Below are 14697 nucleotides of genomic sequence, written 5' to 3'. Positions count from 1 at the left end.
TGAAGACCATTCTACCCTCCTATTGAATATCTTAACTTCTTCCTTGCCAGGAGTCAATTTCCCACAATTGTGAAGCTGATTTCTGGATGTTCCGGTCAATCTAATCAATCCGTATGTTTGTTCTCAAGCTAGTAAACTTTGTCCTTGATTGTAGTAGCTTTGTAGGACGTTTTAAATTGGGAGAAGTATAAACATTCCAATCTTGTTTCCTTTTTATGGTTGGCTCAGTCATGCTGGACCCTTGAATTTCCATATGAGTTTTAGCATTAATACTCTAAAACTAAGCAACATGGAAACTTAATGGAATTTGGCTGATAGATTAATTTGGGGAGCACTAGAAATTTAGCCACATTGAGTCCTCACATTAACAAACATGGCCTGTCACCAGCAACTCCTTCGAGAGGATCTTTGATCCCTCCTAGAATTTGCTGAGAGCTTCCTCGGATGAAGATGAAGAAAACAGGGATGAACTGTCATGTGTTAGTGTCAGAGCTACCTTATCAGATGGGACTAGCCTGTACAATGACTTCATTTGCTGCCTTAGCAGTGATCATGGACTCAAAGCCACTATCCCTGTAGTTCCTTCTTGCCTTGTGTACTTGGCTTTATGGTAGGAAAGTCCACCTTTCTATGTCCCTGTAACCTTACCATCACTGGTGTTGAAGCTGGATTGTGACAGGCCTTAAATAACATCTGTGATTTCACCAGGGTTCTTGGGCTTTGTGGAATGGGCAGACCGTATTTAATTCTCAGTGACTTCAGTGAGTAAAATAGCACTTATTATCTGGTAAATTCAAGTCCTAAGGGAAAGGCCACATTATTCAATTTGGGCCCTCCTCTATCAAATCTGCCTTTGTCTTATAAATCCATAGAGAAGGGGAGATGTCCTTGAACATACCGGTCAGAACTCAAGTGTCGTCAACCTGCTCTGATGATTTAAAGCCAGGATGTAAAAGGCACAACCTAACTATACAAGAGGAAAACAAGAGATGAGTTGGCTTAAAGCCAGTCAGAAAATGTGTTCCTGGCATTCCACAGTCTGGTTCATGGGGTAAGACAAATTATCCCCCATCTGGCCTAAGACCTACCAGGCTCCTGTGGGAATGCACTGGCTTCACCACACAATGTGATCGTATAATCCTCTGCCCATCTGTGACCAGCCCGCTTCCTGTCTCACGTCATGAACCTCTCTCTCTCTCTCTCTCTCCCTCTCCCTCTCCCTCTCCGTCTCCGTCTCCGTCTCCATGTCTGTCTGTCTGTCAGTCTGTCTGTCTCTGTCCTGTCTCTTTGCTCTGTAGCCTGTGCTTATGTGTCTATTACTCTCAAGCGAGCCCAGTGGTCCCAGTGCTTCATTTCTCTGGGTCTTCCATGAGCCTCGGTTTAGAAGTAGCTGTCAGTCACCGAGCCTGCCGAAAGATTGTTCCCCACACTCATAGAACACATTGTCCGAGCAAACATATGTGTGTGGGGGAGGGGGGACAGTTTCAGAAAGTGTAAAAACACATCACATTCGGAATGAGAGTTTCTGCGTAATATTTACACAGGGCATCATTTCATTGTCGGTCATGAATAGACTCACCTTTTTTCACTGGTAAGTTTGTTTTGAGTAAGTTCCTTGTTAAGATTTTTTTCCCAACGGGAAGAAGGCTTTGTTTCTCACCAAGGAGTCAGTTTCAGCCAAATCACTTCCATGAGCCCAGGGAAGCACAGGGATCGGTCTCCTTTCTTCTTTGCTGTTGAGATTGCTCTAGGTGCTATGCTAGGATCACTTGCTGGAGAGGCACCAGTCTGATGTAGCAGGGAGGGGTCCTCAGTGAACTGCAATACAGGACTTAGGCTCTTCCCCTAACAGAGGTAACAAAAGTGGCACAAAGTGTTCAGCCAGTGAGGACACGGGCAGGGGTGGCCATGAAGGGGAGACTGGAAGCAGAGGGGACTACATTAGTATACTTAGACTGCACAGCCATCATGTCGTCTTTGAAGGAAATTTGGTTTCTTAATCTGGAGTCATCACCACTCAAAACTCTGCAGCATTATCTCAGGTTTGTCTCTTCCTAAAGGAACTGAGATTTTAAAAACAGAACTATAGTTTATGGTTCTTGACTAAGGGATAGAGGACCTTGTCAGCTCAAATGGCATAACTTCATTGAAATTACATATGAATAATATTATATATAAATGTATTAATATATGTATAGTATATAATAAATTATATATAAATTATATATGTATCTGTATATAATAATGCATCATAATAATTAAATTAAAAAGAGCCTAAAAGGGAGAAAACAAGGGTGGATATAGAATGGGATTTGAGGGAGCAAAGGGAAGGAGAAATGACATAATTATATGCAATTTCAAATATTTTTTAAAATAAAGAAAAATAGGTCTGTAAACATTATCATGTTTTAGCAAGGTAGAAAATGTAATACTGTGAATATTAGCCGAAACCCAGAGTGCATTCAATATTCTAACTTCTCTTTCTAAAATTAATGCACCACTTCCTCAAAGAAAGGAAATGCATGATTACTGTATAGTTTATTGACAATTTAAGTCAATAAATTGTTTTATTGAAAAGAAAGAGGCCTCACTGGGAAGTGGGACAAATGAAATGCCACTGTAGCTGTAATATACATTTTAATTCTTTTGGATCTCTGGGGCACACGTTACTGTGATCAAGGATATCTAGGTTGTCTTGGGCTTTGTACACATCAGTATACACACTGCACACATACACGTGCACTCACATACCATATCTGGTGTGTGTGCAACACATCCTACATTGTTATAAACTGAAACTAGCTCTTCAGAAATGATTGAGAAATTCCAGATGAGGTATAAATAGTTTTACATAGGAGATATAAATAGCTTTACATAGACAGATGTACTAGGATATGCACTTTTCCAGAGTGGTAGTACAGTGACAGCCTTTATAAAGTATTTTCTAAAAAAATGGTAGAAACAGGTTGACTGCTCTTCCTTTCTGCTCTGGGTCCAGCCATCCAGGAACACCTACTCACTGAGCATTACAGCTAATCACCATTTAATTCCGGCTGCCTGAAAACACGTGCGGTCTGTGGCCTGGTTCCCAGCTCTGGCCAAGATCACTGTCACCTGGGAACACTTTCCGTTTGCATGGTTCCAGTTGCGATCTAACACCTACTGAATGGGAGTTTGGAGAGTGGGAGAGGAGGGGGTAGGGAAGAGGGGGAGAGGAGGAAGCTCTCACCAGTCCATAAGGCTTCCAGGGGCAGGTGTCTAGAATACTACCTGCACAATGTGACTTGGCGATCCTTTCTGTCATTTGAAAGGTTAGCCCAGTTAGCCAGAGTGGCAGTCTTCAGTCTGTTTAAATGGAATCTGGTACGTCTTATCTTCCTGATGATTGGTCATGGGGCCAGAGAACCATTTCTGGACAGAAGCCTCATAGTAGTGGCAAAAGAAAAGAGGGTACTCAAGGATGCCTTTGTGCCAGAACAGGGAAAGTGACTACTAAACTGTCAGGAAGGGGTTAACGTCACACCAGCCCTTGATACCCTTGGGCAAGCGAGTGGCATCACACAGCATGGTAGAGCAGGGAGACAGGAGCACAGAATGGGATCAGAGGTGAGACCCTCACCTGAGCCCAGCCAGGAGTGGGAGATCTGAGAGGAGAACCCATGGGTGTGTGGATATCAAGGTTCAGCTTCTCCATGGCCTCCAGGAAGCAGAACTAGGCAGTCTTAGTGTCCTAAACACCACTGTGACCACTGAGGCAAATGAAAGCTACCTTAGGGTTTCATCTGTTCCAGCATAGCTTTCCGGCACCTTAGCCCCTCAGTGATGCCTAAATAGTTACCACAAGGGCCTTAAGGGGGGTGTGGTCATATGACTAAAGTCATATAAGCAAGAATCCAAGTTAAAGTCAATAACTACATTATAGGTTTAATCAACATCCAAGTACCCAATTAACCACAAATGCAATGACTCACTTCTGGGACCTTCTAGGTCTGGATGCGTAGAGAGCAGGTATCTATCTGTCTGTCCCTCACTTGATGGACAGAGTTTCTGAACTGAGATGGTTCCTGAAAAGACCCCAGCTTGTGCACTCTGCCCCCACAGCCTGCTGTCCGCTTTCCCCCAGAGCTGTACTAAGGCAGGCAGTGGTTGCTAGCAGGCTGGTCTTGCAGCTGCAGATGTGAGCCTCCCTGTTGTCTATGACTGAGACTTTTGGTCAACACCCCATAGCGAGGCATGATTGAACAACCCCAGTCAAGCATCTCCATGTTCTACACCAGCATAGTGGTTGTGCTGTGGGAGTGAAGACATCTACAGACAGTATCAACTCCTTCCCCATTCTGTCAGGACAAACTATGGACAGAGGTGGTAGGCTGGTGGATCACTTCCCTATGCTGTCCGTGCCATCACTTTGAAGACGATGTTGGAGACTGGGAAACTAGTGAATTTATGACCAGATACCACGGTTCTTCTCCTCCACTCACTTACCCCAATTATTATTAACACACATCTGTTTTACTCATGTATTGAACAGGTTGTAGTCTAGGGAAAAGATATCGAATGAAAATAATTTTCTTTATTTTCCAACATGCTAGATATTGTAATATCAGTGCAAAGAGTATGAGGATTTGGCGCTATGTCTTTGAGAGGGGAAATAATGACATTCCGGATGATTTATTTACTACGTCCACGCAATCACAAGTGCCCAGGGAAGGCTGCTTTCCCGTGGAGGTCCCCGGCTTAATGCGCCGGGCATTAAATGCATGAACATTTCTTTAGTGCTGCCTAGCTGAAGTTTATCACGGTCATTCAGTCATTGCCTAGCAACTTGAGAAGCCTATCAATGGGCTCTTTGTCCCCAGTCCTGGCAAAAACACTCCCTTGCAGATCTCCTTATCAGCATTCAAAATTTTATCAGGAAGGAGTGCTGCCATTGAACGAAACTGCTTGCAGCTCTAAACCCTCCCTCTTCCCATTTGCCCCCTCCTCCAAATATCTTAGAAATTATTTTCCGAAGCGACTAGTTTTGACATTTTTTAATTTGTTCCTTGGTCGACATCCCAAAGAAGTCGTCTTAGGGTATTTCATTACTTTCCTATTTCTCCTTAGCTGGGGATGTCGGCTCCTAGTCCACAAAAGTTTGCCTAGCTGATCAGGAAGGGAAAGGTGCCAGCAAGGGTGACACAAGGACCTATGTCATGAGGACCTTCCTGCTCTGGCTTCTGCCCTTCTGAGCCCTTAAATTCAGGGCAAGTGTCCTCCCACTGCTCACTGGCCCACATCCTCTCTGCACACACTGCCTGAGACAGACAGAATGAAAGCGTCATCTCTTTTCATCGAGACACACTGGTACCCAGGGTCAAGCGCTACTCTCCATGTATGTTAGCTCCTGGACAGCACAGCCAGGCTCTCCCAGTCTCACAGCTGACAGGATGTGTTGTTTGGGGGTAGGGTAGAGAGCAGAGGAACTCTCCATCCACGTCTTCTCCATCTGTCTACAGAATTCTTCTTCCCTTGTGGATGGCTTTTTTCCATGTCTTCTCATTGTTTTCATTTGTCACCTCAGTGATCTCAATTTGTTTCCCAACTTTTTGGTCTTCAAGACTCCTCTCTTTATACCATCATCCACTCTCCTATAAAACACAAAGGTACCCATGCCATCCTCATTTGGCCTCTGATAATATGGCATATGTGTGTGTGGGGTGTCTCCTTCCACAATATGATGCTCTTAACTATTCTCCAAGGGTCCACGGCTATTCAGATGCTTCTCTTGGTATTTCTAGTTCCTAAGTTTCACCTGTTCCCAATGTTGGTAATTCCTGAATGCTGCTGAATAATTCTGGGGACTCTGAATCGTGTGGCCACTGTTCCCTCAGCCTAGACCCACCTTCTCTCTTCCTTGCTCCAGATTCTTAGACAAAGCTGGGAATGTGGCCTGAATGACCCTGGAGTTAATTGTTTTGGAGAATGCTTCATCAACAAGCCAGTGCTAACTAGACTCCTAGAAGACGTCCTGACAAATTATTTTTCATCTTTGGCAAATAAGGAAACAAAAATACATTCCGTGAACCCCATCAAAGTTTCCAGATATGAGTGAGAGGATGGGGTGGGGTTTAAAGCAAACTAACAATTCTTTCAGCACCTCTTGATCTTGGAGCAGGTCTCACACATCCCCAACCTGATGCCAGGAGGTGATTCGAGGAAACACTTCGCCAGGACTTCATTGTGATTCTCATTGCCTGAAATTTTACACTTTGCTATTTATTTCTTAGACTTTCAAAATGTGGGCCTTCTTGGAATATCAGTAATCTCTAGAAAAACAGGATCTCAGAAATAATAGATTTATTGTGCCCTTTCCTGAATATATAATGTGATGGCAAGAAACATGGAGAATCTGAGGAGAGGTAGGGCTGTAGGATAAAGGATGCTACAGAGGAAAGAGAGCATCCTACTTCTCTGTAGGCTTGTCTCATCTCTAATACTTGTCTTGAAATAGATTAGGTGTCAAAATCTACAAAAGGATGACTCCTTTACTACACAGAATAAAAGAAGAGAGTTGAACTTCCAAGAAAGAACAGAAAATGGAATGTTTATAATGTACATTCAACAGAAAATTTCTCTCAAATCCTAAAATTAAAGAATCCAAAGCTATTCAAAAAACACACTTGGTTTTGTTGAAATACGCTGATACAACAGCAGGCAGGCAGTCTCTGAAACAAAACGATGAGTACATCATGTGAAACATGGGCTTTTGCCCCAGTGCATCGCTTCACTATTCCATGGTGGTTTTTACTTATTGGAAAAATTACCTTGATGAAGTCGATCATGACAGATGGCTGTGCTAGCCAGCTGGACAAGTCTCCTGAGGGAAGAGAAATCAAATACCAAGCATAAGGATCACTTAATTTACATCTGGCCTTCAGTCATTTTTCATAACTGGCTTCGTGTGCTTATCCACAAATCATGTGAACGTATAAGATTCAAAGCCAATGTGACGGTTACTCTTGGTTGTCAACTTGACTACACCTGGAATTAATTATAACCCAAGTGTCTGGGTGCACCTGTGAGGGATCCACCTTTAATCTGGGACCCACCTTCTGGTGGCAGCCTCTGTAAAAGACAAGGAAGAAAGGGGGGCTTGCTCTTTGCCTGCTTGCCCTTCCTCTTACCAGCACGTTCATTCCTTCACTGACATTAGAGCCTACTTCTCAGGTATTCTGGTGTCTACTGAGATATACAGTTTTATGAACTGAACAACTATCGGATTCTTTGACTTTCTGCTGGTAGGTAGCTATTGTTAGAATAGCTGGATCATAGCCTGTAAGCCACTCTAATAAACCAGTGTGTGTGTGTGTGTGTGTGTGTGTGTGTGTGTATCAAAGATTATCTTATCAGTTCTATTTCCCTAGAGAATCCTGTCTAATACAGCTAGTATATTATAGCTGAATTTAAGTGTAATGTGATTTGGTCAACAGTTGATAAAAGAACTCACCTTAAATGGCCAAGTCTCAACCCTCAAGCCCCATTCCACATTTAAAAAAAGTATTCAGAAATCAGAACTAATTTTCAGGGTGATTATATGGTTATCTGAGTAATAGTTTGGGCTCTACATCCTCAGGCTTCTCTTTGAGATTAGCCTGAATGGCTCTGGGTCAAAATGCCCAAGGACATCTGAATCTATGAAGCAGGTGTCCCCTTACCACCCTGGCTGTCAAAGAGGAGCCCTGACTTACAGTGAGGATGGAAAACCTGAATTCCAATTGAGAGGGGAGCAGGTTAGTTACTCTCGTTAGTGTTTTCTTTAGACGTAAAACAGAGTTTGCATTTGCAGATTGCTCCTGAGTTCAAAGCTCCTCTGAATATCTGATGACTCTGTATGGTATAGGCATTGGTCTGAAAAAATCGACCGAGACTCCATGGCTAGTACTTCACACTGAGAGAGCGTAGAATTAGCAAGTCTGTCTCAGCTTCCCAAAAAGACCTTGAAAAGTAAGATGCATGTGAACACAAGAAAAAACAGTGTGTTTCCTTCCATTCCACTTACTTATCCCCTGTGGAACACTTAGTCCCCAGTTAGTGTTGTATCTTCAACTGGTTCCCTCTGGAATAAAAGACTGTTGCTAACCCAAATTGGACAAAATGGAGTTGGGCCTGATTTGATAGCTTTTGCCACACTAAGGACTTTCTGGAGGATGAACACAGAGACAGGAAAAAGTAGAGATTTATTATTCTACAGAAATGGCTTTATACCAGCTGCTGACATACTTGTGGTCATTTACAATGACATCCATATTGGTTCAGGGCAAAATGTCGTATGGCCTGCCTGGCATCCTCCAGCCAGGGTCACCGTGAGCTTTCCCAGTGAGCATGTCCTCACTGTGTTCTCCCTTGATCCGAGGCCAGCAGTTACCAGTGCAGCCCAAGTTAGAACCCTTTCCTTTACAGGTGAAGGTCTCTGAGAGTTATGATGTAACAAAGAGACCCCTGTTGTACTTCAAATATGGATTTATGAAACTGTCCTCTGCCTCCAGTGATGCCTGGCTTTACTTTCCCCTCACAGATTACCTTCCTGTAGGTGTTTGTTTATTGGGTCATGACTAGCTTAAAGTTCTTTATTTGCCAAGTAAAAAGTTAAATAGATCCATACAGTTTCATAAGAGTTACTTAGAAAAAAGGACATCAACAGTCTTGGCTGGGCTATTCTGCCTCTATCTGTCCAATGTGAAACAAAATGTTTAAGGATGAGCTGGTGGCACATTTGAGTACATTGGCTTCTCCATCACAATAGATCTTTGAAATGTTTTAGGATTGTGCTCCCTACTCCCCAGTAGGGTCTCCTTCATGTGAACTAATTTAATCATTTTGTGGTTTTTTTTTTATTTCTCTGTAAAAACAAAATTGCAGGGTTAAATAGGAAATCAATAGTATTTTTTTCCTGATAAATTTTGCCTTCAATAGCCTGCGCCCTGGGGCTCCATGTTGTTCCTTTCTAGTAAAGAAGAAAAGTCAATGTAGTGAAATGTCCTCTCCTTGATGGCACAGGAGGGAGTTCTGGGTATTAGATAACGTTACGATGACTGTGTGTTTGGTGTACATATGCGATGATAACTGGATTTCAGCCTGGTGCCTTCTCTGCTTATGGTTGTCAGACATAGTTGCCTTTACACCATTCCTGACCCCCCTCAGGGGCCCACACCGCACCCTCCTCATCCCTGCCCTGTGTGTGATGTTTCAGGTGTGCACTGTGACAGTGTGTGTGCTGAGGGACGCTGGGGTCCTAACTGCTCGCTGCCCTGCTACTGTAAAAACGGGGCTTCGTGTTCTCCCGATGACGGCATCTGTGAATGCGCACCCGGATTCCGAGGCACCACTTGCCAGAGAAGTAAGTGTCTCCTGAGTGATGGTTTCTACCCCTTCCCTGCCCTGGGAATTATGTACAAACCATCTCTGCCCCACCCCTTAGTTCCTAGTGACATTTTGTGTCAACCAAGGGGAGAGGAGTCCTTGAAGAACTGTCCTCAAATAACACTTCCCCAAGATTTTTACTCTTTTCAACCTCCAGAGCTAACCTAACAGATGGGCGTTAACCCTTTCTTCCTAGTGACTATTTCTTTACCTCATTGGCACAATCATCAGGATACAGTTCTCAGTTCCTCAGTGCAAATGGTGTTCCAGAAATCCACTGTCCTGTAAACATTTTATTCGGCAATTTGGCAATAGCCTCACCTCAATTACCAGAAGTCAACATCAGCCAAACCTTGAGGCAATCGCACCCCTCACTAGGAATCTGAAAGTCAGTGCTGTGGGGAAAGCAGAACTGAAAGTTAAAAGTGGGGAGCATTGACGTCGCTCCGCAGAAACCTTGGACTAAGAAATGATCTGTAACATTTTGCTAAATCTTTCGGTAAACGTAATCAGGAAAGAACATGTGATCTGTTATAGCAGGCGCTGTTGTGATTTCTCAAATCAACTGCTTTTTCCATTAAAGAGTTCAATGCAATCATTCTATATATAAATCTAAACAAAGTCTTTGAAAACATTCAGACCCATAGCATTCTGTTTACTCATCCTCTCTAATGTATTCACAGTTAACCTATACTATTTTTAAGGAGAAAGAACTTCACACCTCATTTGGTTTATTTATTCATTCATTCATTCATTCATTCATTCATTCATTCATTCATTCATTTTGCCAATCATGATTCTTGAAGAATAAAGGATCAAGGCGTTGCTTAATTGAGATATTGATATTTAGAGTTTTTTTTTTTTTCCTGTTTCCTTCTTTGTTCTACAAAATGTCTTCGAGCCCCTGATCTAGGGCTAGCCTTGAGCCAACCACAGGAAGATAGTGGTATATATGTGAGACATTCCCTTCTTCCCTTGTTAAAAGCTGCCTTCTTGTTTCATGCCTGAAAACTCCTCCATTATCATTGAGAGTTTTCTTATTCCTCAGTTTCACTAGACCTCTGTGCGGAACAGGCGGTAAACAAAACGGGAAGGTAACTCCGAGTTTCTATTTGCAGTCTGCTCCCCGGGCTTTTATGGACACCGCTGTAGCCAGACATGCCCACAGTGTGTTCACAGCAGTGGGCCCTGCCACCACATCACAGGCCTGTGTGACTGCTTGCCTGGCTTCACCGGCGCCCTGTGCAATGAAGGTAAACACCACAGTACCCCAGACAGCCATGGGGAGATCAAGCTTCCTTCAGTCTTTACTCAGAGTTCCACCAGGCCACTAATGTCTTGCTATGACCAGCTCTAGGTAGTTCTGAAAACAACACAAACGTTGGAGGCACTGCCTTGTCGTGAAGCTCCCTCTCAGCTCCCTCACTTGTGTCTTACGGTTTCATTGGAACCTCATGAAAAGTCAGTGCGAGGAAGGACTTTGACTCCCTTAGTGAGAGACTATAATTCAGATTTCTATAAATGCCACAGTGACTTTTTGAGATGCTGGGACGAAGCCTTTGGTTTCCTGTGCTTGTAAAAATGAGCCCGTCTGGGAGGAGGGTATACGCTTTCTCAAGTGAAGGCAGTGGGCAGCTGGGTGTGACCCTGGAAATGGTTTCCTGTTCTCCGGGTTCTGTGAGGTGTGTTCCAACTATAGCTGACTGGACTTGGGTTTGTTCACAGTGTGTCCCAGTGGCAGATTTGGGAAGAACTGTGCAGGTGTTTGTACCTGCACCAACAACGGCACCTGTAACCCCATTGACCGGTCCTGTCAGTGCTACCCAGGCTGGATTGGCAGTGACTGCTCCCAGCGTAAGTCTTGTTGGAAAAACAACCAATTGACTTCTTATGTCTTAGGATTGAATGATGAGAGTGTCTATGCCACGACCATTTGTTAAATGTATTATAGTCTTTAAATCAAGAACCCTATGCAATGGCCTATCAGTATCTACCAATAAATTGATGTGACTCTTTGGGAAAAACCTCAATTTGTAAAATGTTTTTCTACTCACTTTTCAGTTACTAACCATCCTTTGATTTATACAAGTGTAAATAAATCAATATCTAATTATATTCTATATCAACATATTAAATATTTATATAATTACACATAGTACATAATGTATATGTAAATCAATGATATAAATGGAAACTCACAGTAACCTTTATGAATTGGATTTATATCTTGTTCCACCAAGAGATCTAGTAAAAATGGAGGAATGAGAAAACTTAAAAAGTAGGATAATGAGGATATATATATTAAATGATTAATCATATATATATGGCTCCATGTAACTAAAGCTTACCTCATTATGTAGTCTCATTCATTTATATATCAAATATATAATTATACATGTAACATATATAATATATGTATATAAAATCAGTGGATGGTTAGTCACTGAATATATACATACACACACACACACACACACACACACACATATTCCATGTATCCTAGTGTAGCTTCAAACAAATCATTATGTAGTCTTTTATATATTATATATCAATATATTAAATATGTAAATATATCAATGAATGGTTAGTCATGTAGCCAAGGCTGGCCTCAAACTTGCTCTGTTGTCTAAGATGACCTTGAACTTCTGCTCTTTTTGCCCCCACCTCCTGAGCGTTGGGATTACAAATGTGTGCAGACATAACTTGCTTTTGTGCAGTGCTGGGAACTGAACCCAGGGCTTCAGAGATGCCAGGCAAGCACTCTACCAACTGAGCTACAGCTCTGTCCTTATTATCCGTTGATCTAAAACAAAAATAGTTGTATTTATAGATCTATCTTTCTGTCATGTACTCATCCAGAAGTGAATGGAACCATGAAGAAGTCAAACCAAATGACGTGAGTCTTAGAAACTTTATGGGCTCCTGGGCAGACTGACTACCTCAGTGCACCTCACAGCTTGTCCCCTCCCTTGGCTCCCCCGAGCCTCTCATACTGCCCTTCAGATGGGAGAAATATGACCCTAAGAGGAAATGTGTTGATGACTTTAGACTACCCATGCCATGAAGAGAGAACAACGACCATAAGGCAACCTTTGAGAGGCGAGTTTGTGCACATTCACAAAGGATTCAGCTTCTGACCAAAGACAGCGTGTGTCTGCCTTCTCCTCATCACGGTGTTCGTGCTCAGTTGAGATCAAATCTAACATGGCGCATGTATGATAGGTCAGGAACAGCTCTTGTTCTACACGTGGTTTGTAGGCCATTGAATTCACCCTAGAGTTATAATCAACCTGTACATAGTAACTGGTAGGGAATATGTCTTCATCTGAATATTAGTCTTGCTTTCTCCCATTGCTGAGATAAGAAGCCTTTGGTGAGAGGGGTGTTTGTTGTTATAGATGATTTCATAGTATATATTTTAATCAGTTGGAGGGGTTCCAGAAGCAATCGCCATGTGTTCAGATCTGCGTATTGCAAGCCTCTGATGATTTGGGCTGGCATAGGAACAGGTTGAGGAATAGGTGCTCGAAATGAGTGACAGGGCTTAGGAAAGAAAACAAAGATCCGATGTCATTGCTGGAACATGATTCGTCTAATTTGCTCCTTTAAAACGTATTCTTTAGTTTGGAAGTTGGTCACTTCCTCATTTGGAGGAGGAATGTGCTGGAAGGAACAAAAATGAGAACAGCACTGTGAATGGAGACAATAGCATGGCTGTCCCCATAATCACTGCAGAGGAAATTCATTTGTTTGGCAAGCCTTGTTTCTCCTGGGGACCATTGGTTTCATTGATTCCTGTGGTCTCTGGGGGTCCATCTTAAATATTTCTTCTTGGCTGGTCATCAGCTAGTTTTAAGAAAGGGAAGTCCTTTACCATGCAGACCAAGACTGTGAAAACTAATGAAGTACATTTAAAGGAGCTCGAGTCCTTGGCAAAGCGACTGTCTAAAGCTTTGTCCCCATACTTACCTTTGGAAATGGGAAATTTGAGTGATCTTTGTTTACAACCTTTGGTCATCGCCAACCCAGGAATAAAGCCTGCTTGCCTTAAGTGGCCAACTTAGAAAAAATACCCTCCTGGCAGTAGATGGTTCATGAAAACGTATTAAGCATCATTAGACGTAGTTCGTTTGGACCTGGAAAGATTTCTGCATGGTTCAAAGCTCTTAAAGCTCTTGCTGCTTAATCATGGGGACCAGAGTTTGGATCTCAGTAGCCTTTAACCAAGCTGGGGGGAAGGGGGACATCCCATAAACACTGTAACTCCACCCCCCCAGTGCCCTCTTCTGATATCCACGCACAGGCATGCACACCTGCACACACATTACACATTCACTCATACAGACAGACAGAAAGACACAGCTAAAATATGTACATATAAAAAGAAAAGAAATACTGTTACGGAAGCTGGGTGAAAGAGAACCAATGGGATTTTTCTTATTTTAGAGGTAGGGTTTTGAGTCCTGTAGGCTACATCAGGTAGGGGGACATTTCAGTTGTCTTCGTTCTGCAGCCATGCTTACATACGGAATAGCGACTATCGCTGTGAATCTGTGTGACCTAGGATAAGATCCTGTTGCCCACTATTGAACTAAAATTTCTTCACCTGAAAAATAAGGAAGGCTACTAAGAAAACCCATCGTAATCCCCCTGAGGACCAAGCGTTCTCCACTGTTACTCTTGTCTTGTTCTTGGGTAAAGACAGTGCATGTGTTTCTGGGAAATACTTTTCATTTTAAAATGACTTCAGGCTCATTTATTTTCTTTATTGCTTCATAGTCTCAGTCAGATAATAAAATAGAAATCGCAAGTAGCCATCTCCTTAAATGATTTCTTGAAGATATAGTATAAATAAAACTACATTTTTTTAATGAATCAAGTTCATTTTGTCCACACTTTATGTTGCTTTCTAAAACCTCTCCTGCCGACAGTGGATTTAGTTAATGTGTTCTCTTCTTCCTCTGATCGAGAGTCATAAGAACTCTCTTATAGTTAGGAACTTTAGCACATAAAATGAGATTCCAATGGCAACCCTGGAGCCTAGAGACCAGGACAGGATTGGCTAATCAAAGTCCCGAGCCCATTACCTTGGTGCTGCAAGAAAAATCAAAGTTCTAAGCCCATGACCTAGGAGCTCTCAGGGAAATCCCACCACCATCTGATTCTTACTCAGTTGCTCCTTCCTGGGTGAGCCTGGGTTGAAGGAGAAGCTCTCCTCATTCTTGTCCTCCTTATTCCACCTGATTGTTTCTCCCATCACTGCCTCTCAGTCTGCTGGTAGTTTTGCTTCCTCGA

At 42.7% G+C, this 14697-nt stretch overlaps 1 protein-coding gene across 1 annotated transcript in view; it reads left to right on the top strand.

The window, feature by feature from the left end:
- The window catches only part of Megf10 (multiple EGF like domains 10), a 150632-nt gene that overhangs the window by 115663 nt on the left and 20272 nt on the right, over window positions 1-14697 (top strand). The window contains exons 14-16 of the mRNA XM_032885345.1: window positions 9233-9379; window positions 10521-10655; window positions 11128-11256. Coding sequence (XP_032741236.1) covers window positions 9233-9379; window positions 10521-10655; window positions 11128-11256 — 411 coding nt within the window. The remainder of the gene's footprint in view (window positions 1-9232; window positions 9380-10520; window positions 10656-11127; window positions 11257-14697) is intronic.

The sequence above is a fragment of the Rattus rattus genome, chromosome 15 (genome assembly GCF_011064425.1).
Source record: "Rattus rattus isolate New Zealand chromosome 15, Rrattus_CSIRO_v1, whole genome shotgun sequence".
Lineage (NCBI taxonomy): Eukaryota > Metazoa > Chordata > Mammalia > Rodentia > Muridae > Rattus > Rattus rattus.
Note: the sequence above shows the minus strand (reverse complement) of the source record. Positions and strands in the feature narration are given on the sequence as shown.